Source organism: Nelumbo nucifera, chromosome 5 (assembly GCF_055504915.1).
Source record: "Nelumbo nucifera cultivar China Antique chromosome 5, China Antique-T2T, whole genome shotgun sequence".
In the NCBI taxonomy this organism is placed as follows: Eukaryota; Viridiplantae; Streptophyta; class Magnoliopsida; order Proteales; family Nelumbonaceae; genus Nelumbo; species Nelumbo nucifera.
This window is the reverse complement of record NC_142653.1, coordinates 14,660,510-14,686,053: the sequence shown is the minus strand read 5'-3', so window position 1 is coordinate 14,686,053 and position 25,544 is coordinate 14,660,510. Positions and strand designations below refer to the sequence as shown.

Below are 25,544 nucleotides of genomic sequence, written 5' to 3'. Positions count from 1 at the left end.
CCATTCTCGTGGATAAACGGCATCTGGTAGCTTAGCTAGCGTCATTCATGCGGCCAATCACCAGCAACATTTGTTTTCAATTCCAACCACGTACCACTAATAAGTCTTAATTGCATGTATTGGTTCTAAAATTTTCAAGTACTTAATTTATCAATATATCCCAGGAACTTGCAAGGGATTTATATATAAGAGTGGTCTAAACTTTTGGGTAGACTCTTGTGTACAAATGCTATGTACCTACATGTGTATGTGTATAAACCCCCGGCCGGTTTTGATGGCTTTCCTCAATATACAACAAAATTAGCCCCCGTTTGGATACTTTTTCTTAATTAATTAATTAAAATGCTAACCCATTAATGAAAGCATCATTTTTAAGTCCAAACTGAACCGCTGACTGGATCGTCCTTCGGGTTTAATTATTGATATTTCCACATTTTTGGGCTCATTTCTGTGGAGTATATATTATATAGCTGTATTTCTATAAGTGCTTAATGCTTAGATAGAATTCTAGTAAATATTATTGAGTAGCTTCTCGATTTGGCATCTCCCCAGCCATATAAAATTAGGTCTAGCTCCTGATCATCTTCAGTGATCAGCATCCAAGAATGGCTACCTTGAGATCTCTATCGTTTTCTCACATTCTAGTAGTTTTCATGGCCGTCATTAGTATTCCATGTGGTGCTACCGAGGAAGATAGAAAAGCAAGTCATCTTCGTTTTTTAGCTACGTGATAGTTTAGATATTCTTTTGTTAATCTGATGCTGAGTCTGTATGATCATAGCAACAGCAACTAATTAATTAATATATATGGATTCTCTGGTTGTGTTGATCTGATGGGCCATTTAGCTTCTTCGTCTGGATATGAACGGTCGATGGCATGGCATGGCATTGTCCAGAGAACCAGATGGCTATGGCTATGGCTATGGCTATGGCTATTGTACTGTATGCAGGCGAATTTACAGATTTGATGGCTATAACATTAGCAGCTATATATATAGTCTTGGTCTAATTAACCATTCAATATAAATATGTATAATACTGTGGGGCAGCTGTATTATATATGGTGATGATGACGATAATGCTGTCTGCATTCTGCAGGTTCACATTGTGTACATGGGCGCCCTTAATACTGATCAGGATGATGGATATTTAACTTCATCTCAGCATCTTAGCATTCTACGACAAGTTGTTGAGGGAAGAAAGTCTGTATTATATTTAAATAATACATCCAGTGGCAGCTGTATTATTATTATTATTATTATTCATCAAATTAATTTATGCATGTGGCTCTGGTAATTGTTGTGTTACGTTAACGTTGCTGGTGATTCTGATCAATGGAGTACTATTTCCTTGTTCTTTGAAGCTTGGCGACTGGGTCCCTTGTACGCAGCTATAAGAGAAGTTTTAATGGGTTTGCAGCCAAGCTAAATAAGCGCGAGAAACAAAAACTTGAGAGTTAGTAATAATTGCAAAATATATATCTATATATATAATCGATATCTCATCGATCTAAATTATGTCTTATTTCTCATTGTTGTATATGTAGGTATGGATGGCGTGTTATCGGTGTTTCCAAGTAGAACCCTCCAGCTTCATACAACCAGATCCTGGAATTTCATGGGTTTAACTGCGAAGACCAAAAGACAACCCAATGCTGAGAGTGATGTGATAGTTGGTGTCCTCGACACTGGAATCTGGCCCGAGTCTGAAAGTTTCAGTGATGAAGGATTCGGCCCTCCTCCCAAGAAATGGAAGGGTACTTGTAATGGTGGCAGCAATTTCACCTGCAACAAGTAATTTTCTTCACTCCGTGTCTCCATCTTCTTTCTTGTAATAATGCATGATGATATTTGTTGTATTATTAATCAGTATGGGGGTTAATTGAATTCTCTGTCCATTTATATATCTCGAGATGATGAAAACATATATTGATCATGCCTTGCATTCAAAGTTGTAAGTTATGTAATGATCTAACTATGACACTGTCTCTCAACAATATATCTGGATTGTAACTATTGCAGTAAGCTCATTGGTGCTCGAGTTTACAGTTTGAATGATGAAACTGCAAGGGACAAGGAAGGACATGGCACACACACTGCTTCAACAGCAGCAGGGAACAGAGTGGTGAATGTGAGCTTTTATGGATTGGCTCGAGGAAATGCAAGGGGGGGAGTTCCATCAGCTAGAATTGCTGTTTACAAGATCTGCAACAGTGTAGGTTGTCGTGAAGAAGATATCCTCTCTGCCTTTGATGATGCCATTGCTGATGGCGTAGATATAATCTCTATTTCAGTAGGGGGAGCTCAAGCATTTGATTTCTCTTCAGACTCCATTGCTATTGGTGCATTTCATGCCATGGCGAAAGGCATCTTAACCTCGAATTCTGCTGGGAATAGTGGTCCGTTTGCAGCCTCAGTTTCAAGTGTTGCACCATGGATGTTTTCTGTAGCAGCCAGTAGTACAGACCGTCAAATTATTGACAAAGTTGTTTTAGGGGATGGTACAAAACTTGTGGTAAGCATATCAACCACTTCTTTTACTATTAATCTTCAGTTATTTCAAAATTCCAAACTTACATTTGGTCCATCTTCTTTGATGGGTACAGGGTAAATCTGTTAATTCATTTGGTGCAAGAAATAGAAAAGTTGATCTTGTATATGGCAGAAGTGCTTCAACGAAATGTGATCCTGATAGTGTTCAGTATGTTTCATCTGTAGATTAATTGATAGAATTAATTTCAAGTTGAGAGAGAGAGTACTTGGCACTAAGTTTTTTTCTTTTTTTTTTCTTGTGCTTCATTTCAGGCTTTGCGCTTCTGATTGTTTAGATGGTGATTTGGTAAAGGGGAAGATTGTGGTATGTGATAAGATTTCAATAGGAGAGGAACCTATGCGAGTGGGTGCTCTTGGAACAATCATGATAGATAACGAATTAAATGATTTTAGTTTAATTTATCCTCTTCCTGCAGTACTGTTAACCCCTGAGAATGGGGAGAATCTCAAGCTTTACATGAATTCCACAAGGTAAGCCCTCCGTTGATCTGTTCTGTTTTTTTTTTTTTGCTGAAATTTGAAACATATTATTTACTATATTATCTAATGTATAAATCTCTTATCTATTAGAATTTCCTAATTAATGTGTTTAAATAGGTGCCACTGATGTATTTTATCTTTTATTTTGTTATTTTTAATGTAAGAAATTTCATTGGAAACCCTTTCAGAACAAAATCCATCTAACTTCACAAAATTGAATGGAGTTAATGGAATTTAATCAAAACTAAAACCATTGTATTAGCTTTCATCTTTGGGATTGTATATATATATATATATATATATATATATATATATATAACTTTTTTATGTTATATATCCTCAGAGATCCTCAGGCAAACATTTTGAGAAGCGAAGCAATTCATGATTCAAGTGCTCCTTTGGTAGTTTCATTTTCATCTCGTGGGCCAAATTTAATCACACCAGATATTATTAAGGTTCATCTTTATTTAATTGTTTGCTTCTCCTCTCACTTGTCCATTCTCTATCTTCAGTTTTATTAATTTCTCCTATATATGAGAATGTTTTGGGAAAATATATATTGCAGCCGGATGTAACTGCCCCAGGAGTAGATATTTTGTCAGCATTTTCGCCTATTGCTTCAGTATCTGACAGTAATGCAGATAAAAGATCAGTGAAGTATAGCATATTGTCTGGGACCTCCATGTCTTGCCCACACGTTACTGGTTCAGCTGCTTATGTCAAAAGTTTCCACCCTGACTGGTCGCCGGCTGCCATTAAATCTGCTCTTATGACTACTGGTAGCCATTTTCTCTCTAAGTTAGAGTAGTTTGATAAGCAAACATATATAGCTTTTAATAAGTCTTCATAATTAACTTCATCTTGAGCTTCATTTATCATGTGAAACTGGATTAATTAATCTAACACATACACACAAATAAAATTTCCTTATTTGTATGTGTAAAGCTCGGCCCATGAGTTCTGCCCAGAATGAAGACGCTGAATTTGCTTATGGTGCTGGCCATATAGATCCAGTGAAAGCTAGAAACCCTGGGTTGGTTTATGATGCCCAAAAAGGTGACTACATACAAATGCTCTGCAATATAGGCTATGACTCGAAGAGGGTTAGGCTTATATCAGGTGACAACAGCAGCAGTTGCCCAAAGCAGGCGAATGGTAAAGGTTCAGCTAAGGATCTCAATTACCCTTCAATGGGACTTTATATTGATGGATTCAAGGCATTCAACAGTAACTTTACGCGGACTGTTACCAACGTTGGCTTCCCAAACTCCACATACAAGGCAAAAGTAACTTCAGATTCTACTATGAAAATCAGCGTTAAACCCAGTGTTCTGTCGTTTAAAGCATTGAACGAGAAGAAGTCTTTTGTTGCGACTGTCGGTGGAAGTGCGCTATCATTAACGCACTCTACAGCGCGTGGATCATTGGTTTGGTCTGACGGAATTCATAGTGTGAGAAGTCCAATTGTCGTATATACATTTGATCATCGTCACCCCACCAATTAAGCGCAAGTATATATATATTCTCAAATTCACTACACAGTCGTGGGATATTTTCATTTTTCAATAATTGTAATGGGGAGAGCTTAATTGATGTCACTTTTAAAGTTTAAATCTCTCTCTCTCTGTCCTCTGTGTAAGTTGTTATCTTCTTTCTTTCTGGTGCCGTTTGGTTAATAATTAGGTCTGATTGAATGGCCACTCATGGTTTATTAAGTACTTTTCTTTACTCCTTTGACCTTCTTAAAGCCTTAAATAATAGTCTAGCCAGGCTTCTGAAGCAAATTAATCAAATATATAAATCTCACCCCAATACAATTTAATGACACTTGAAAGAAATTTGATTTTAAACCTTCAAATGCTACCTAGCTGTGTAAAACTAGGGATGTCAGTGGATATATAATTAGGTTAAGTGGTAAACCTGTCTTGACTATTGAGGTTTGGGTACGTCATATATGCTTCTTAATCAGGTTTAGGTTTAGCCGAACCCGTTGACATAGTAGCTTTGAAACTTTGTTAAATTTAGCCTTTGCCGGATGTAAGGGTAATATTCATGGGAGAGGGCTGGTTAATTTGGTTCAGTATCCCATTTTAGTAATTCATCATATCAGATTCGGGTTTGACTGTCTTTGGATTTCTTTTTTCTTTTTCTTAAAGCCATAAAAAGCATAATTCATTAATTCATGCTCAGATTACAAAGAGAGAGAGAGATGGATTGCACTCGGAACAGATGACCAGAAATTAAGCACATCTCAGTTTAAATGGTGGACGGACGGACAGGCATGGAGACTAGGTGTCTGTTATTACTATACCTAAGGTATTCTAAAGCTACGTTTGGTTTGAAGGGAAAAGTAGGGAAAGGAAAGAAAAGATAAGAAAACCTTCACAAACTTTGTATACGTCTCCCTATCATTCACTTCATTTCCCTACCTTTTCCTTCAAACCAAGCATAGCCTAAGTGTAGTACAGTGCGTCTTTCTGTCACATAATGGTAAAAACTAAAAACTACGGTTGGATATGGATCTATTGTTCTGTTCTCATCTCTTGTTCAGATGAAGGCTGGTTTTATTATGTAATGAAAATTTTCTAAATTTAGAAAGTTTGGGGAAATTCATTCCATGGGTAGAGGTTGTGGGATACATCTGTGAAAGATCGATATCGATATGAATCAGGTACTAAGGATGATTCCAACTTCCAAGGCGCTAATTCCAACAAACTTCTTGTTGAAGTAGATACATAGTTAAGTTAGAGAAGAACTTAACATAGCAGTTGAGGCCTTGAAGGTGGAGCCAAGTAGCAATAGGGCCGCAACTTGGGCAAGTCCAACTCGTTTTCAGGGTTCGGGCTGGGCCTGGGCCAGGAAATTGGAGCCTGACCTATTGGTTGAGTTTCAATTGAAGCTTCAGGTTGCTTGTCTCTGTCTAGTGTCTACCGAAACAAAAACAAAAACAAAAACAAGAAAAAGGCTTCGGGTAGCCCGAGCCTACCCAACCCAAGCCCTAGCCTGGTCTACGATCAAGCTTCGGTTGGGCCTGGGTTCATAAATTCAGAGTTAACCTCAGGTTGGGGTTTGCATTTTAAAACTGGTCATGGATTTACATTCAATCCGACCCGACCTGCCCAAGTTGCACTCCCAATGCAAGTATAATTAAATACAGGTTCAAGGCCAAAGGAGAAAAACAATGTCGATGCTACCTACCGTCAACCTTCCTCTAATCCTCCCTTGTGCAAGTCATGAACACAAGGAAAGAAAGAAAACATTGTTGTTTCTTATATGAAAGTTAAAGATCTTCTCTTCTTTGCTTTAGGCCATTTTTACTGGTGAGACTTTCACTGAAATATAAGCCAAATCCATGCAGCAAGAATTCCTCTCTGTGGAGTTGGGATCTGCTACCAACAAGCAGACGGTATGGGCTCCCCACAGCACATCCAGTCCCTCCCAAGTGTGGGGACATGTTCTCAACTCAAGGGAGGGATGGGCTGTGGGGTGCTCTGTGGATACAGCCCATCTGAACTCCCAGCATGGCCCCCAACTCGTTCTAAAGACTATAGTCGCACATCTGTAGCTACAAATCATGTTGGAAGCTCTTGGTAGAAGATCTTTGTAAGACAATTGTTCATATACAAAAATTGAGGGGTGAACGCTTCTTTAACAGAGGGGGATCTTTTCCATATGCAATTTGCCACCGTGGAGCCTATATATAAGCGTAATAGAAGGAGCCCACCATTACAATCCGATGGACCGATACAATCAATTTTGCTAGTAAAAACATTGAGGCTCAGTGTTTTTTAAGGAGTAAAAATACAAACATGTAGTGTGCAAATCTTGTTTTTTTTTTTTTTTGATAAATTCAAAGGGGGCTACACGAGACGGGGGAGGAAGGAAGCTTACACGGGTTCAAAGAGACACAACCATCCGCCGACAACTGGACCTCATGCGCATGGTGGGCCAGCCAATCAGCAGCCTGGTTCGCCTCCCTAAAAACATGGTTGTAGATAACCCCTTTCTCCCACCTCTCCTTCAGCTCCCAGAAGTTTTGAATGATGTGTAGGTTCCACAAACAAGGCACTATTTGCTAGGCAAAAAATCACTAACTTAGAGTCACCCTCTATTATGAGGGGATGATTTTTAAAACTTAATGCTAGGTTATGGGCTTCCCATGCAATCCAAGCTTCGGCTTTATTGATGGACACCAGCCCCAATCTGTAAGCTTTAAAATCCAAAATTTGACCTAAGTGGTTCCTAGCAACAGTAGCAATGATACCTTCTGGCCATGAGGCATCAAAGTTAATTTTAATAACTCCCATCTTAGGGGGATTCCACCTTATGAAGCTACACTTCTTGGGATTATTTTCTTTCTTGAGCTCCATCGAGTTGTCTTTAAATTCTGAATAGGAGCTAAGGACTCTATCAATGACTTTATTTTGGGCTGTCGAAATGTTTTTAAATATTCTCATGTTCCTGCTCTTCCAAAGCTGCTACCCTTTCCTCCTCATTTAGAAAATTTTTAGTAAGATCCACCCACCAATTTCTAAAGGCCACATCATGATTATCCAACTCTTGAATAGTTGGGTGAATAATCAACCAACAATTTTCTGCCACTGGACAACATCTGAAAATATGGTTAACATCTTTATCCTCTCCACAATCACATCCTCCTTTAGGAATGGCAACGGGGCGGGGCAGGGACGGGGAGCCTCTCCCCATCCCCATCCCCGTCCCCGTCCCTGCTAACGGGGATAAGGCGATCCCCATTCCTCGTGATTTTTTATAATGTTAACCATTTTGTTTTTGTTTTTATTTTATTTAAAAGAAATAAAAATAAAATAATTAAAACTTATTTTTCCGTTAAAAAATATTCAAACATATTCAGCCATATTTTTTAAAATATTAATATGTAGATGTATGTGTACATATATGCATATATACATATATATTAGTGGGGATCCCATAAGCGGGGATAAGGGTCCCCGCCCTTTCCTTGTCCCCGCTAACGGGGATGAAAATTTCCCCATCCCTACCCTATTTGGGGCGAATCCCCATGGGGATCGGGGAAATGGAGAATCCCTATCCTCCTTCAATGTTGACTCCCCTTCGACTAAGAAGAGACTAGTGGGGAGTCTATTATTCAGTAAAAGGAACATCAAAACTTGCAATTTTGGAGGACACTTGAGATTCCAAACAATCTTGTTCCGGTTAAGATTTAACACATGACTGCACTTCTATCTGTATGTAGACTTAGTGGAAAATTTTCCATTAGTATTAAACCACCAAATTAGTTTATCTTATTTTAGATCAGGTGGGATGAAAGTAACCTTGATCTTCATCCAAACATAGTTTGGAACAAGATTACAAATTTTCTCCATATTCCATACTTTACTTTCTTGATCAATCACATCACTAAGAGCTCTTCATTGACCATATTTTCTTGAGGGATCAAATCAGCAATGACCTTATCAACCAACCATCTGTCTCCAGATTTGCCATTGCCAATTTTCCACCCTAAACCATTAAGAAGAAGCTCCCTAACCCTAAGGATACTTCTCCAAGCCCAAAAAATTTCTTTATTGATCTTACCCAATATTGTTGTCATTAGTCAGAAATTTCCATCCTAATTTTGCTAGATTAGATTCACTGACCCATACAAGGTTTTTGAGCCCTAAGCCCCCCTTATCTTTAGGGGTACAAGTACTTTCCTAATTCATGAATCGGCTTCCTGCCATCGGATTTGGTCCAAAGAAACTTCTTATTTTTTTCAAAGTTAAACAAGCCGAAACATTTTTTTCAAAGCATAACAAGGCGAAATTCATTAGTTGAAATGGCAAATATATCTCGATTGATAATCATGTAAAAACGCAAGGAAACAATCTAAAATAAGGCAATAAGAAGTTAATAACCCAACTTTTCCCTGTTTCTTTGCAATTCATTCCCACTGCAATTTCATACTCGACTCAATTATTTTGGGTGATATTTGGTTAATAAGTCTATGCAAAAAAAAAAAAAGAGTGAAAAGGTAGAGAGACCACACAACTTCATTTCCATCAGTCACATTTTCATCCTTTGAACGCTAATGAAGGTTCCAAGTAAACTACTATAAGTGGCAGCCAAGCAGCAGTAACAATGGCTCAAGTAGTAGATTAGAGGGGGTAAAGGTAGAATCTTTGAATCTCCCATTGAGAACAGCAACAAACAGTCTTGCTTGCAAGCAAACCTCAAGGAGATTGGGGCCATCCAAACGCAACATCTTCCCCAAATCCTTCATAGAAACTCAACTCTAACCCTCCAAACCTTTCTTCATCATCCCAAACCCCATCAGAGATCTCTCCATCATACAGTTCGCCAGCAACAAAATCCCACGCCAAGTAACCAGAAGAATCTGAGCAATCCGAGAAATCATCCCAGTAATTCCTCTCGTAACAATCTACTATTAGGGGCCCCAGGACCTTCAGCCCTGGACATTTCTCTTTGAGGAACTTCTCATCAAGCTTCACATCCCAACACCCTCTCACATCCAAGAATTCAAGTTCCCGACAGTTGAGGAGGATCTCAAGCAAACCCCCTGTAGTAATGAGCAGGTAGGCCATCTCAAGGTGCTTAAGCTTGGGCATTGTGGTGGCAATAGCATGGGCTTCGTCATTCTGCGAGATCTTGTCAGCCACCTCCAATGGATGCATGACACGCTTCAACCCAACCAGCAATTTACAGTGCTTCCCTATCGCCTCTAATGCACGGGCACCAATATTCTTACAGTAACTTAGGTCCAAGAAAGAGATGGTAGACAGCCTCCCTGCTACCTGTTCCACCATTGAATCACTTATTTCACTCATCGGCAGGTGCAAAGTCTGAAGGGATGCAGAACTTGCAAAACAAATAAGAATAAACCCCAAATCAACAAATCGGCTAGTAGAACAAAGAACCAAAAATGAAAAAGCACTAAAAATATCATCTGAAATCTGTCTGTGACTATGAGTTGCAAGGGAGCTACTTAAGTTTTGCATAAAGTAGGAATTAGGATCTAAATGGTGAATGGATAGAGGTGGTCTTCTTACTGGTCTGCAATGAAGGAGAGAAGAGGCTCATTGGGAAGGCCAGACACACAGAGTTTGCGTAGGGATCCGCAGCTTCTTGTGATGAGCATTTTAAGCATTCGATCTAGCTGCTCAGGCTGGCACTGAAGGCTCCACTCCTTAATGTCAATCTCTTGCCAGCAATAGGGACCCATTATTGCTCTGTTCCAAGATTTGCAGACCCTCGGAATCACAGTAAGAATTTCCTGAAGAGAAAGATTTTTGAAGATTAGCCCGAGAGCATCGGGTATTAGTTCATCCCAGCAGCGGAACTCGCCTCCCTCCTCCATCTAAATTTCCTTCAAAACAAAGGGGAAAGAAAGAAGGTCTCTCAGCTTTTCTTCATTAATCACAGGAAGACAAATAGTAATAAAGAATTCACACGCAGGACACTACGAAGAAAGCCCTCTTACACAACTAATAGAAAACCAGTGGGAAAATGTCAAGAAATCATGACCCAAATGCAAAACCCAAGGCAAAAGTGAAAGATCTATCATCAGCAGAAGCAGAATCAGTATACATCCGATATATAGATAAAGATTTCCTCTCAAAAGAATAGGAATCGCCCACGTATTCCAAATACAAAGGATAGACAAAAAAAGAGAGAGAACTCAAGCACACATGGTGCATGAAATAGAAGTGATAGAAGTGAAGAAGATTAAAAAATTACAGAAGATGGGTAACAGAAACAGGCTGCCGGAAGAAAAAATATATAAAAGAAATCTTAGAAAAGCGAAGGGGAAAGAAACACGAAAACCCTTATTCTTCCCCTTCTTCCAGTTCCAGGTCACAATTAATACGCCGTACAAGAAAAAGAATTCGCTTTTAATGAAATAAAACTTTTACATTCTCTCGCAATAGCAAGCCAGAGGCCCAGATCGCCCGATGGGTGTGTATGACTTTGAGGAGGAGGCAATTGAATCCACAGGCCACAGCGAGAAAAAGATATAGATAAACAGAGTTCTGTCAATCAAAATCTCCGGACAAGAACTGAGCAAGAAACTAAAAGCCTAAACGTGAAAAGAAAGCAATAATAAACACCTATACCGATCAATCATAATCAGATAAAATGAAGAAAAAAAATAAGATAAAGAGCAATCAAAGCAGAAGTATTATAGGCTTATAGCAGAACATCTGCACTAGACTACGAAAAGTGTCAAGAAACACAAGCAAACGATAGGAAAAAGGAACAAAATCATCGCAAGGTATTAGCATTGAAGCAAAAAATGAAAAAGTGATTGTTGTTTCCGGTAATTCAAGACCTCCAAAGAGGAGAGGACTACAAGAAAGCAAAGAAAGAAAGTATGTCACCCAGAAAGGAGTAAAGAAATACATTATGACTATAGGCATACCCAGAAAGAAAAGGAACAATTCTTCTTCGCCTGACTGCGTTTACTTGAATCGGCAAGGCTGGCCGGTGTAATGGTTTATCCCCGTGAGAGAGAGGTGCAGAAGTGCAGATACACCAACCTACAAGATTACAACTATACAAGATCAACAGCAGCACCAAAAGAAAACAAAGAAAGGGTATAGGGACAAAAGCAGTAAAGACCCAAACAAGGAAAATGGAAGAAGGTAAATTGATGGAGGAAGAGATGCAAATGGGAATTCTCGCTGGCGCTGCTTTTACTCTCTGTCATGCTAATAAAAGTTAAAGATTTTAATGGTGTTTTTTTTTTTTTTTTGAAAAGAATGGTGGTTACAACTTATAAATAATTAATAATAACAATCTGCAAATGCCAAGTGCCAAGTGCTAACAGTAACAGCTTACAGCTCTAAAGGTTGTAGAATTTCCACTTTCGGTTGGATCTTTTGGTTGAAACTAGAAAAGTTGAGGCAAGGGGAAGATGAATGTAGGAGTGGGTTAGCAGTGCTTCCCGAGGCCGGATCAACCGACACGAGTCGGTAGTTCAGACGGGTATGAGTAATTGCACTGTGAATGAAGACTAGTCTACAAGTCTACATTCTACAAACAAGGAAGACCCCAAAGTCCTCCATTACTGGGAGGACTTGGCTCATGTGAAATGGGTTTTGTTTGGTCTTGGTCTTGGGGCTTTAAATGTCATTTTAATGAACAGAGTTAATAGACTTTGGAACCTATCTCATTTTTCAAACCTTCATTTACTATGGCCCTCACGCTGAGTCTGACACTGAAATCTCTTTCTCCATCCCCAGTAACAACCAGTCAACTGGGCTTCGTTTTCCGTTTTGTTTATCACGACATGAATTAATTATGCTTGTCTTTTGTAGTTATGTTACAATGACAACAATGCTGCAACATACTGGTGGGGGTTTAAACTTTGAACTTTGAAACAGAAAAAAAGCAGCTGTGTGAGTATGAATCAGGGCCTTTTTTGTAGAAAGGCATTGATGAAGGTAGGCTTCCCATCCCACTTCCTGGCGTGCAAACTGCATCAAATCACTTAATTCACCCTATCTTCTATTCTGTTCTTTCATGAAACGCAGCTCACCAAGGGAATATTGAAAGAATAGATGTCCCCTCGCACACTAGTTGCAGTCCGTGTGCAAAGGCCTCTGGATTGAAAGAAAATAAGGTCTCGTTTGGTTGGGATCTAAAATCAGTATTAGAATGGGCTATTTTGATTTCAACTGTTTCGTTGAACGAAATCGAAATCTCATTTCCATTCTTGCTTGAATAGCATTCTCCCATTTGAGGGAATGGCCATTTCCTCCCCTCCCTTGAAAATGAACTCATTCCTGCTTATTTCAATTCTCATTATCTGAACTAAACAGATTATGGGAATAGTGCATTTTGATTTTGATTCCAAAGGATTTCGGTTGCGATTGCAATTGCAACTGTAAACCAAACAGACCCTAACTAATTTTATCTGTCCAAAGTATTGTAGATAATTTATGTGGCCTTCGATTTCATCATTTCATGGTTCCGAAAAAGAGTGGTATGGTTCCAAAACTATAACACTCTTTCTCGAAAATGATAATATTTTTATCTTGAATCATACAATGCAAAAATGATTGTTCCGTTCATGGTTCATATTTTGAACCATGATATGTAAGCATTGATTGCATAATTCATGTCCTATGGTCATCATCAAATAAAAACATTATAATTGGAGTCATATTGATGTGCGAAACACATAGAGGGGTGTTTATAACCCGGTTTAGAAAAATCTCACACCATATCAATAAATTATGGTCTAAGAAATTCTTAGGTCAAACCAAACTATTTTATTAAAGTTTGGTCCAACATATAATACCATTTGGGCGGGTCAAATTTAGCGAGCTATCATATATTCTGAACAAAATTAGACCATTTCTAAGTCCAAACCAGACCAAACTGCTAATTTTAGTTTGGTTTGACAATCGAGCCTTACAGCGTTTGGAAACAGTGCAAATAGGGTGTAAACGCTGGCCTAGTGCAAATATGCACTCTCGTTCAGTTTTGTTAGCGTTTGGTAAGAAAGCATTTTGTGTATTGACAATGGTAGAAAACACAATTTTCAAGGCATGTTATCACCTAAAATGAGAGGAAATTTTACATAAAAAATAGAAATAAATTTGCATTCAAAGTTGTTAATGTTAAAAAATGTGTATTAATATATCTAGGGGTGCAACTTTTCCAGGTTAGGGTTGGGATTTTGTCAAACTTTTCCCGATTGGGAGAAAAATCTCAAGTCTCATACCTGGGTGAAACAATGGTACAAATATTTCAATAGCGACAAGTTCAGTGGGGTTCTGTTATGTGATACAGGGTCGGTGGTGACAGAGAGGACAGGGGACAAGAAGAGCTGAAGACAAGGGAGGAGAAAACGAAAGAAAATGAGAGAGAAAGAGAGGGGGGTAAGCAAACACACCACCGAATTAGTTCAGTGGTGTTCCGTTCAGCGTTGAGTGCCTGCAGCCATTTTCGTATTACTTAATTCTTTGTTTTGTACAATCCTAGTTCGTGAGTTGCAATTAACACTAAACAAATATTTTTGGGTTCTGTTTTATTCTTTTAGAAAAATGATAAACAGTGTTTCAGCAATGATTATAAAAGATAATTCAACCAATTTAATGTTGGAGGAAGGAAGTCGTTTCTGATTTATCGTCTGTTTCTTGGCTAACTTGTGGAAGAACACTTATCATGTTGTTCTGGTTTAATTTCAGTTTTAAGGAAGAAGACAATGAACAGTATTTTCTTTAAAAAGATAATTTTGAGCTTTCAGAATATTATAAATCATATGACATCACATACATCAGTTAGATGAAAGATTACTAATGATGAATACTAAATTGACAGTTTCTGAAAATTTGGATACTGGACTGGAATGACATGTTTTGAAGTTCAGGTACTAACTTGACACTACCCCAAAAGTTCAGGGTATTACATTTAAATTTTCCCTTTTTTAATCTACCATTCCATTCCATGGTGAAGTTGTTTAAAGCTCACTTTAATGATTTATTCCTTTAGTGACCAAAATTGTAACAGACAAATGAACAAAAATCAAGAAAATGGTATTTTATGGTATAAGGCACTTAGGTGGATTCCGCCAGGATTTTTTCTTTGGGTGTGGGGTGTTCGAAATCCAACATGTATTAGTGATGTATTGCAACAGAAATGCTCCAAAATTATTTAGGATGAAAGACAAGATTGGACCTTGAGGAGGAAAGAAAAACCTCATGGAAAAACAAATTCCTCTCTGGTTCTTGAGTAATGCATTTCCTGTCTGGTTCTTGAGTAATGCATCCACCTCTTAATGAAATGCATTCTATTATTAGCAAGCAGTAAAATGGAGGACGAGAGAAGGTTCAGAGTAGTAGGAAGGTGGAGGTCTGAGGTGTCGATCGAAGCCAAGACTTTCAAGTTCGAAGAGGAAAGGATCAAAGGTGAGGATGCAATGAAAATCAGAGAGAATAACAGGGCGACTGTGTTGGTGTCAAAGGAGGTCATTGTCTGGATGAAAGGTTTCATAGATGGGGCTATCAACTCCGGTAAGGTGAATGGCTGGAAAAACTCAATGTCAGTTCTAGGTAAGAAATATGTAACAGAATTGAAAAGAAACAGAAAGGGATGGTTTATCTCTGTGGTGGAGTTTTTTGGAACAAATGGGAAGCAAATGCTATGTGTGCCGGAAGGGAGATTACAGAAAGGGTGGATGGATTTTGTGAAGGTGCTACAGTCTTTCCTTGTAGCCTTGGAAGTTAAGAGAGTGGATGGGGTGAAGAGAACTAGTCAAAAATCCAAAGACCAGGGTCAAAAAATTCAGGAGGGGGCAGTTTCGATTAGTTCCTCTGGGAGTGTAGAAGTGCAAGGCCTTCCGACTGAAATGGTGGTTGCCTGCGCTTCTATTCATCATAGATTATTGGTAGGAGCAGGGAAGGATGAGTGGAAGAAAAGAAGGGTGCTAGTGGCTGATAAAGGAGTGACAGATTGGAGGAGGGTTCTGAGTACAGTTCCAGGGGAGATAGGTATTGGGAGTGAAGCTATGCTGTTCCCTTTTGCAGAGACGAAAGCCATGCTTGATGTAGGCGACCAGGAACTAAGTTTTAAAGCAGTTGTGGTGGATGGAGGTCTGATACAGGTACAGAACTGGAGCCCAATCTGCAATGAAGTCGAAGTCCAAGATGGGTGTGTCCAGCTGAAGCTTGTAGGCCTTCCATTTCACCTCTGGCGAGACTCTGTTCTTGAGCACGTCGTGCAAAGGGTGGGAGGCATCTTGGTGAAAGCTGATAAACGAAATCTGGGTGCCGTGGAGTTACAGGTAACTGGTGTAAGACATGAGAACCTGCCGAGATTCTTTGAAATCTGCTCGGATGAAGCCTGGTACAAGGTGTGGGTGGCTTCCGAAGTTGAACGGTCGTGGTGGGAAGGTGCTCCTAAGGTAAAAGATGATGAGCTGGCTGGGTGGTGGACACGTGGAGGGCAGAGGTTGGGAGATGAAAAGGTGGAGCAGATGAAAGATATTTTTGGGGTTACTGAGCCGGTTGGGGAAAACCAAACGACAAGCAACCTAATTAAGGAAACTAATTCAGATGGGTTTGAATTAAACAAATTAATGGCGGGCTCTTCTTCTTGTGCTGATGTGGCGAAGAGGCAGGATGGGTTGGGGAGCCAAAAGGTTTGGTCCGAGCCGTTGAAGGTGGCAGGTGGGTTGGGCGGGGCGAAGGTTGAGCCGAGACAGCGTTTGAAGGGCCCACGTGACAACTTAAAAGGTCACGCGGGCGGGTCGGGTGGGTGTAACACCGAAAGGAGGCTCCACTTTAAGGACCCACGTGATAACTTAAAATGTCACGTGGGTCGGGGTATGGGGACTCTTCTTGGGTCGCTGATAGACGATGTTAATGATCTATCATCGTCCCAAGTCGCGAGAAAGGGGGGGAATGCACGCAGCGGCGGAAAATGGAGAAGAAGCTGGATTTGCAGTGGGTTTCCCGACGAAGTCTGGAAGAGCTTAGCCCCCTGTGACGCTCCTCAGAGAGGCCGAATCCAAGATACACTAGGGAAAGAACTGAAGAGAGGGAAGAGAAGGATGAAGGCTGGGTGCAGTGCAGTGAAGGAGATGAAGAATCGGACTTTTCTGTTGATAGTACTAGCGTGGGCAGTGTAAACGACGAAGGTAGTTGTGCTGGAGGTGATATGGATGGGTGGAATACTGCAAGCTTATTTCAGGGTGAAGATTGCAATCGGTTTAACTCATTCCCAAGACTATAGAGTGTGCAAGGATTATCAGAAGGGGCAAACCGGGAGAACCGGAAGTAGAGCAGGAACACACCATCTAGGGGTGAACCAGGGGTAGAGTGGAAAGATCACCAGGATGACCAAAGGACAGATGTACTTCCCAACCAACTCAGGGAGATAGATGGTTACCAACCTCTGGAACAAGAGAGGGAGGCCGGGAGCAGTCCTTTTCTAGCTTGTCCATCAGTCCCAGCCCCCAGGTAACCAAGTGATTTCGGTTTATGCTACTAATGTGTCTCCTGTGTCTTTGGTTCCAGATTCCGTTTTTGTTCCATGTCTTGTAGCCCATGAATATGCAGCCGAGCTAGTAGGCAGGCTCTCCGAGGAGGGGGAGAGGGGAAGGAAGGAAAGTGGTAAGGTGCGGGAAGGAAGGTATGGGAGTGAAAAAGTGTGGGAAATCATTGAAAGAGTGTTTAAGGAAGTGGAAGGAAAGTTGACCTGGAGGAGGGAAAGGGAGGAAGGAAGAGGGGAGGGGTTAGTGGAGAGGAGGGAAAGGAATGAGGGTAGAGATGGAGAGGATTACGAGGAGAGAACAGGGAAGGAGGGAGGTAACAGGAGAGGGAGGATGGATGGAGAGGAAAGAACAGAGGTGGGACCAGAGGAAAGGAAGAAAGGGCAGGTGGACAGAGATGGAGGGGATTCTGTAGGAAGGGTAGGGGTGGAGGACTCGGTGAGAGAAGACATGATAGAAGAATTTGTAGGGAAGTTGGGTTGTAGGTTGGAAGATTTGAATGTGTTGAAAGAAAGCTTACAGAAGAGGAAAAAGGAGATCAGAACAAAGAAGAGGAGATTGAGTGAAGTAGAGAGATTGAAGAGAGATGTAGAAGGAGACAAGAAGCTCGGGGTAAAAGGAGATAGAAGGAAAGGGGGAAAGTAGTGAGTAGGTGGCAAGTGGTTTAAAAAAGAAGCGGAATAAAGATTCTTAGTTGGAATGTGAGGGGAATTGGGAGTGCAAGGAAGAGTGACAATAAAAGAGGTAATAAGATGGTATGACCCAGACATTGTGTTGTTGCAAGAGTCTAAGAGAATGGAGTTTAATAACAAATGGGCAAGGAGTGTATGAAAAGCCAGGGGGATTAGTTGGGTGGCTGCTCCCTCGTGGGGTGCTTTCGGGGGGATTGTAACAATGTGGAAGAGGGATGTGGTTGAAGGTTTGGAGGAGTTGATCGGAAAGTACTCGGTTTCCATGAAGTTTAAGCAGCAAGAGGATGATTATATGCGGGTGCTCACAAATGTTTACAAACCGAATGACTACATAGAGAGGAAGGAGTTGTGGGAGGAATTGGCTAATGTTAGAGGGTTGTGGGATGGGCCCTGGTGCATGGGTGGGGATTTCAATGTGATTAGATTCTCGAAGGAATCCAATAAAGTTAATCAGAGGGTGACAAAAAGCATGAGGAAGTTTAACAGCTTTGTGGATGCCTTTGAGCTTAAAGAGACTCCCCTAGCCCATAAGACATTTATATGGTCAAATCTCCAATCTAGACCCATTTGCTCTAAGCTTGATAGATTCTTGTTCTCTTTGGATTGGGAAGAACATTGGGGAACCTTGGCTTCTAGAGCTCTCCCAAGGGTGACCTCGGATCACTGGCCCATAGTGTTATGTAAGGAGGAAAGAAGGTGTGGAGGTCCTACCCACTTTAGATTTGAAAATATGTGGTTACTTCATCCAGGGTTTACTAGCAAAGTGAGGAAGTGGTGGTATGAGTGTAACCCATTGGTGGAATGGGAGGGGATGAGATTCCATAAGAAACTACAATTCTTGAAAGCAAAAATCAATGAGTGGAATTTGGTGGAGTTTAGGAGGATAGAAGAAAGAAAGGGAGATCTGATGGATAAGATTGAAAGCCTTGACTAAAGAAGAAAGGGGAGAATTTGGAGAGGAAGACAATGATCTCATGAGAGAGTTGAGAAGACAGTTAGAGGACTGCCTGCACAAGGAGGAAATTAGTTGGAGGCAAAAATCTCAGTGTAAATGGTTGCAAGAGGGAGACAGAAACACTAGGTATTTCCACTCTCTAGCAGATGGCAGGAGAAGGAAGAACTTTATCTCCAAATTGGTAGTAGATGGAGTTGAGTTAGTACAACAAGAGGAGATTGTCAGGGCATGTGTGGAGCACTTCAAATCTATTCTAAGAAGGACTGTGAGTAGAAGGGTGTGGGTGGAAGGATTGGATTGGCCAGATGTAGGGGTGGAGAACAAGAGAAGGTTGGAAAGAAGCTTTAATTTAGAAGAGATCAAGGAGGTTGTGTTTTCTATGGATAGAACAAAAGCTCCAGGGCCGGATGGGTTCACAATGGCTTTTTATCAAGACTGTTGGGATATCTTGAAAGATGATCTTTTATGGGTGTTTGAGGAGTTTTTCAGGAGAGGATTTGTCAATCCGGGTGTGAACTCTACATTTATAGCCTTAATTCCAAAAAAGAAAGATGCATCCCACCCGAAGGATTTTAGGCCAATTAGCTTGGTTAATAGCTTGTATAAGATCATTGCAAAAGTGTTGTCTTTGAGGCTGAAGAAGGTATTGCCAGATATCATTGCACACTATCAAGGAGCTTTTGTGAGTGGAAGACAAATTACTGATCAGATTTTAATTGCTAATGAGAGTGTGGAGAACTTTAAGATGGATAAGAAGGGAGTGGTCTGTAAGTTGGACTTGGAAAAGACTTATGACTTGGTGGACTAGGATTTTTTGAGGAAAGTTTTGACTAAATTTGGGTTTGGGGATAGATGGTGTAAGTGGATCATGGGTTGTGTCTGGAATTGTCATTATTCAGTGCTAGTGAATGGGACAGTGGTAGATTTCTTTCCAGCCAGTAGGGGTATAAGACAAGGAGACCCCCTTTCTCCTTTCTTGTTCATTCTAATTGCGGAGGTTTTGGGGAAACTGATTCACAGAGCAAATTCTAGGGGGCTCATTAAAGGCTGGAGAGTTGGGAGGGTGGAAAACCCCCTCACTCACAGTTTGCTGATGACACGATTCTGTTTTGTGAAGGCGGTAATGTGAGCTTTATTAGGAAACAGAATTTGGAGGAGGGAGAGATCAGGGAGAGTGCTGAAGTGCTGGGGCGTGAAGTCTCAGGGTGGCCTTTGAACTACTTAGGGTTGCCATTAGGTGATAATACTATGAGAGAGAGCATTTGGAACCTGGTGGTGGAAAGGTTTGAAAAAAGACTGGTATCCTGGAAAAAGAACCACCTCTCTCTTGGTGGGAGAATTACACTAATTAAGGCCACGCTTGCCAACTTACCCATCTTTTTCCTATCGGTGTTTAAAATCCCAGTGAAGGTTGCTAACAGATTGGAGAAACTAATGAGAGATTTCCTGTGGGAGCCGGGAGAAGATAAGAGGGATCATAGAGTTAGTTGGGAGATAGTGTGTAGGAGTAAGACTTGTGGTGGTTTGGGGCTTGCGAGTATTAGGAGAAGGAATATGACTCTGTTGGGAAAGTGGTTGTGGAGGTTCCCTATGGAGAAGAAGCTATGGGCTAGAATAGTGGCAAGTATACATGGGTTGGAGCACAATGGATGGGACGTTGGAATCAGAGCTAGGACCACAAGCAATTCTCCTTGGAAAGCCATTCATGACCTGCTACCAGTTTTCTCCCCTAATATCAGGTATGATTTGAATTCCGATAACTCCATAAAATTTTGGGAACAAACCTGGGTGGGGAGTGCCCCTCTAAAGGATCAGTTTCCTTCTTTGTATACTCTTTCTGATTTTGAAAAATGAGCCAATCTCGTCTTTCACCACCCCGTCCTCTTCCACTTCTGGGATTGGATGGAACTTGGGTCTAAGAAGGGATTTGAGGGACTCAGACTTCGACAGTATTTCGAGCCTTATTGCACTTCTTGATAACGTTGTCTTAGACCCCACTAGGGCAGATTCTAGAATTTGGACACCTACCCCCAATGGCATCTTTTCTTGTGCTTCTTTCTTCAAAGTCTCAAGTCAGTCCACTAGTCCTACTTTCCCCCCTTTCCCTGTTGATGAGGTTTGGTGCAGAGCAATACCTCCTAGGGTTGGTAGTTTTTGTTGGGAAGCCTATCTGGAAAGAATCAACACTGGTGATCTACTCCAAAAGAAGAGACCCAATACTTACTTCTCACCTCAGTGGTGTGTTCTTTGTAAAGCGGATGGGGAGACTGGTGATGAGGGCAGATTTGGCCCTCCAATGACATTATGACACCTGGCACCTCATGAGAACTAAGTGCTAACTAACCAGGCAGCTCGCCACTTCCAGGCAGCTCGCCACCATGCAGCACTCGCAGGCAGTAGGCAGCTCGCCACCATGCAGCACTCGCAGGCACTAGGCAGCTCGCCATCATGTAGCCTAACACCTTACAGACAGCCATGCACTCACAGGCAGCTCGCCACCATGCAGCCTAGTACCTTACGGGTAGCTTGTTTCCTAGTCAGACCGACCACCACATGACAACCTCGAGGAGCTCACCACCGTACCCCGCATTTTACGGGATTATGACTTGTAACGGCTATATTAGCTCACCCACTCCCCGATTTAGGCGGAAATGGGCAACCTTACCAGCTGGTGGCATTATCCCAACTAACACGAAAACAGGTCCCATCACAGCGGGAATCCAGGAACTGCTCCACCAAACCCATGAGGACTCCAGTATATAAAGACCTCACCCCCCAGGGGCGAAGGTAGGCAAAAGAGAGGAGGCAAAAGAAGAAGAAATGGGAGAAAAAATGAAGGGTGATCTCTGTTCTCTAGCTCTCTCATTCTCTAATATCATTTTCAGCTCACTATTAAGTGTTGACTTAGCCATCGGAGTGTCCCCGCCGGGTAAGCCACCCCAGGTTCTCTGATTCAGTTCTTGCAGGCAACCAATTCCTGCTGTCTACAAAGATGAGCAGATCATCTCATGCAGGGAGCAGCCGGGTTGCACTACACCAGGGAGCTCCACTTCAGCCTCTGAGTCATCAGCCACCTGGGACCAGACGGGATGATGAGGTACTTAGCCAGAAAAAAATGATACGTGACCAGAAACGGTTACATCAATTGGCGTCGTCTGTGGGAATCGCTACAAAAAGCTAAGTTCTCATTCTACAAAAGCTAAGTTCTCATCCTACAAAAGCTAAGTTCTCCCAGAAAATAAAACCTCATCAGTATTCTTCGCGAGGTCCCCTCTACAAAGATGAGCTCTTCGTGGCTTCCGCGGAAGTTGGCGGCCAACAGACTACATGGGCGCCCTTGCTGGTCAAGCCTTCCAAGGCTCCCGTGCGAGCTGGCGACCTAAAGTCAGTAGTGCTGCCCCCGTTGGTCGAGCTCCTAGCAGCTTCTTGTAGGAGTGGGTGACCGGCACCACGAGGCTGATGCAGTGTAGTCATAACTCTAAGGTGCCCACCCGGCGACCTGCACGCAGCCTGGCGGCCTGCGTGCAGCCTGGCACAAGCACCGACCTGGCAACCTGGTCTTGGCGCGGCCTGGCACAGGCGCGACCTGACAACCTAGCGAGTGATTTTTAGCCAGAAACAAGTAAGCAAGTTCTAGCTCTCAGACTGTGATTTTTAGCTCGCAGTCTACTATGAGAGTACCGACTTAAGCACCGGAGCGACCTCACCGGGTTAGCCACCCCGGGTCCTCTAACATTTAGTTCCTTGCAGGTCTCTAAAGAGCAACAAAGCTCATCAATCCAGCTCGGCACCTGGTCAGCCCGACACCTCACAGGCAGCCCTGCACCTGGTCAGCCTGGCGCCTCACAGGCAACCCTGCACCTGGTCAGCTCGGCGCCTCACAGGTAGCACGCCACCTGGTCAGCCTAGCACCTCACAGGCAGCGTGGCACCTCACAGGCAGCTCGGCACCTCGCAGGCAGTTCGGCACCACATAAGACCCAGTCGCCTCTTTGGCATGGGCAAAATCTAGGAGTGGACTATGAGTCGCTCCCAAAGCCTAAGGGCTACAATACTACTTAAGACCCAATCGCCTCTTCGGCATGGGCAAAGTCAAAGAGAGTGGACTATAAGTCGCTCCCAGAGCCTAAGGGCTAAAGAACCGAACTGGCAGAGACCTCGGCACTGCATAAGACCCAGTCGCCTCTTTGGCATGGGCAAAGTTCAGGAGTGGACTATGAGTCGCTCCCAAAGCCTAAGGGCTACGGTACTGCATAAGACCCAATCGCCTCTTCGGCATGGGCAAAGTCAGAGAGTGGACTATAAGTCGCTCCCAGAGCCTAAGGAACTGAATCAGCGCTTACGAGCTCGTCGAATTACGGGCCAAAAGTAAAAATCTACTCCCTTTGCCGAGTTACTTTCAGCTTGGGAGTGGGGGGCAAATGATGAGAGCAGATTTGACCCTCCAATGACATTATGACACCTGGCACCTCATGAGAACTAAGTGCTAACTAACCAGGCAGCTCGCCACCATGCAGCACTCGCAGGCACTAGGCAGCTCGCCATCATGTAGCCTGACACCTTACAGACAGCCAGGCACTCACAGGCAGCTCGCCAGCATGCAGCCTGGTAACTTACGGGTAGCTCGTTTCCTAGTCAGACCGACCACCGCATGACAACCCCGAGGATCTCACCACCGTACCCCACATTTTACGGGATTATGACTTGTAACGGCTATATTAGCTCACCCACTCCCCAATTTAGGCGAAAATGGGCAACCTTACCAGCTGGTGGCATTATCCCCAACTAACATGAAAACAGGTCCCATCACAACGGGAATCCAGGAACTGCTCCACCAAACCCATGAGGACTCCAGTATATAAAGACCTCACCCCCCAGGGGCGAAGGTAGGCAAAAGAGAGGAGGAAAAAGAAGAAGAAATGGGAGAAAAAATGAAGGGTGATCTCTGCTCTCTAGCTCTCTCATTCTCTAATATCATTTTCAGCTCACTATTAAGTGTTGACTTAGCCATCGGAGTGTCCCCACCGGGTAAGCCACCCCGGGTTCTCTGATTCAGTTCTTGCAGGCAACCAGTTCCCGCCGTCTACAAAGATGAGCAGATCATCTCATGCAGGGAGCAGCTGGGTTGCACTACACCAGGGAGCTCCACTTCAGCCTCTGAGTCATCAGCCACCTGGGAGCAGACAGGATGACGAGGTACTTAGCCAGAAAAAAATGATACGTGACCAGAAACGGTTACATCAACTGGTTTTCACCTATTGGTGTCTTGCCATTTTGCGAGGTCAATTTGGGATTGGGCTTTCTCCCTATTTGGATGTAGCTAGAATCCTCCATCAGACTTGTAGGGCCTTTTTTCCCCTTCTTTTTTCAGGTGGCAGATAAAAAGGGGAAGGACTATGTGGAGAGGACTAAGGGCTGCAGTATGTTGGACACTTTGGGAAGAAAGAAACTCCAGGATATTCTCAAAAGCTGAGAGAGGAGCAGCAGATCCGATGGCTATCATACATATTAGGGCGGTACAGTGGTTGAAATCTTTGGAGCTATTCATAGATTACAGTGTGGATGACATGTTGAGGAAGTGGGGTGAAATTGCAAATTGCACACAGACCAAGTCAGTAATGAGTGTGGCTTGGACCCCTCAACCTGGTGGATTCTTGAAATTAAACTTTGATGGGTGTTGTAGGGGTCCGGGACAATTGGGGATTGGGGTGTTTTTAGGGATGAAAATGGGGTCATTTCTACCATTTTCTCAGGCCCAATTGGAGTGGGTGACTCCCTTAGAGCTGAGATCTTTGCAGTTATGGAAGGAGTCCGGAAAGCTAAGGAGTTGAACATCAGGAAACTCATAATTGAAGGGGATTCAGAGGTGGTGATAGGGTGGCTGATTAAAGATCACAATAGCTTATGGAAGTACAACAATGAGAGGAGGAAATTCAAGTGGCTGGTGCGGGAGATGGAAGTTAAGACATGTTGGGTTAAAAGATCGGCTAATTCCCTAGCTGACGGTTTAGCTAAACAAGGGGCAGAAAGGGATTCACTGTTTTGGGCTAAGCTGCACCTTTAATGTTTTTTTTTTCTTTTTTCTTTTTTTCCTTTTCTTGAGGTTCTTTGTTGCTCTTGGAAGATAAGTGTGTGTCTTCCTCTTGTAAATCTTCTATTGATGATTTAATGAAAGTGTTATTGATAAAAAATATATATATACATGGATGGGGCCACGAAAAGGCAACCATGGGGTAGGGGGGAGGGGAGAAATATATATGGAGTGGAGAAATCATATAATGTGGAAATTTTGAGGCATAGGGGGCCATGGCTCCCACGGGTCCGCCTAGCTCCGCCCCTAATTGGATGAAAGTTCGGAGGGGGGATTTGACGAAAAATATAAAATAGGAGGTTAAGTGATAAACCCACCAACGTTACCTAAAATCTGTGAACAGCTTCCCATGCCTCCTCTGAAGATTTAGCCATCAAAAGACTAGAATTTTTTATCCTCATTTGAGTTGCTTTATCTTCATGATCACTGTTATCATGCCTCCTTACTGTCGTCGTCATCATCATCATCACCATGCAATTGGAAGTCAATTCCATTACTAATAATAGGAGTAGCAATCCTGCAGTCCAAACCAGGTCAAGCCTGAAATTTGGTGCTAAATTACAAATTGGACTGCAGCAAATTAGAGATTAGGTAAAATTGGATGGGTTAGAGAAAGAAGAATGCCGAAGAGAAGAAAGCCAAAATTAGGAAAAGATAAGCATCCATGCCTCCCTTGACGGAAGTCGAGCTATCGTCTATTCCAGTATCAGTATCAGCCCATCCACCAATATTTGTTGAAATCATTAAAGAGTACCTCCAACTCTGGGAGAGTTCTA

General features: G+C 42.2%; 2 protein-coding genes across 5 annotated transcripts in view; one reads left to right on the top strand and one right to left on the bottom strand.

The window, feature by feature from the left end:
* The first annotated feature begins 861 nt into the window (after positions 1 to 861).
* On the top strand, positions 862 to 4,562 carry LOC104609383 (subtilisin-like protease SBT4.3). The gene is made up of 10 exons (XM_088887557.1): positions 862 to 942; positions 1,099 to 1,202; positions 1,364 to 1,455; positions 1,547 to 1,793; positions 2,022 to 2,514; positions 2,606 to 2,700; positions 2,805 to 3,023; positions 3,376 to 3,487; positions 3,598 to 3,811; positions 3,978 to 4,562. The coding sequence occupies exons 1-10, from the start codon at positions 862 to 864 to the stop codon at positions 4,535 to 4,537; spliced, it is 2,217 nt and encodes a 738-aa protein (XP_088743683.1). The 3' UTR covers positions 4,538 to 4,562.
* Positions 4,563 to 8,921: 4,359 nt separating this feature from the next.
* Positions 8,922 to 25,544, bottom strand: part of LOC104604571 (F-box protein FBW2-like) — a 24,458-nt gene continuing 7,835 nt past the window's right edge. Inside the window, exons 1-4 of one of the 4 annotated variants that reach the window (XM_010268985.3) lie at positions 11,652 to 11,790; positions 11,452 to 11,569; positions 10,082 to 10,398; positions 8,922 to 9,890 (exon numbers count right to left, since the gene is read on the bottom strand). In XM_010268985.3, the coding sequence (XP_010267287.1) occupies positions 9,245 to 9,890; positions 10,082 to 10,389 (954 nt within the window). In that variant the 5' untranslated portion in view covers positions 10,390 to 10,398; positions 11,452 to 11,569; positions 11,652 to 11,790 and the 3' untranslated portion in view covers positions 8,922 to 9,244. Of the gene's footprint in view, positions 9,891 to 10,081; positions 10,399 to 10,512; positions 11,419 to 11,451; positions 11,570 to 11,651; positions 11,791 to 25,544 lie in introns of those variants that run through there. The other 3 variants (XM_088887546.1, XM_010269002.3, XM_010269011.3) reach the window with 3 other exon arrangements.

Excerpts from the sequence above, each read along its gene's own strand:
- LOC104609383 (XM_088887557.1), top strand. The coding sequence starts at position 862 with ATGAACGGTCGATGGCATGGCATGGCATTGTCCAGAGAACCAGATGGC. Across the intron at positions 943-1,098 it reads ATGGCTATGGCTATTGTACT|GTTCACATTGTGTACATGGG; the intron begins GTATGCAGGCGA and ends TGCATTCTGCAG. Across the intron at positions 3,024-3,375 it reads CTTTACATGAATTCCACAAG|AGATCCTCAGGCAAACATTT; the intron begins GTAAGCCCTCCG and ends ATATATCCTCAG.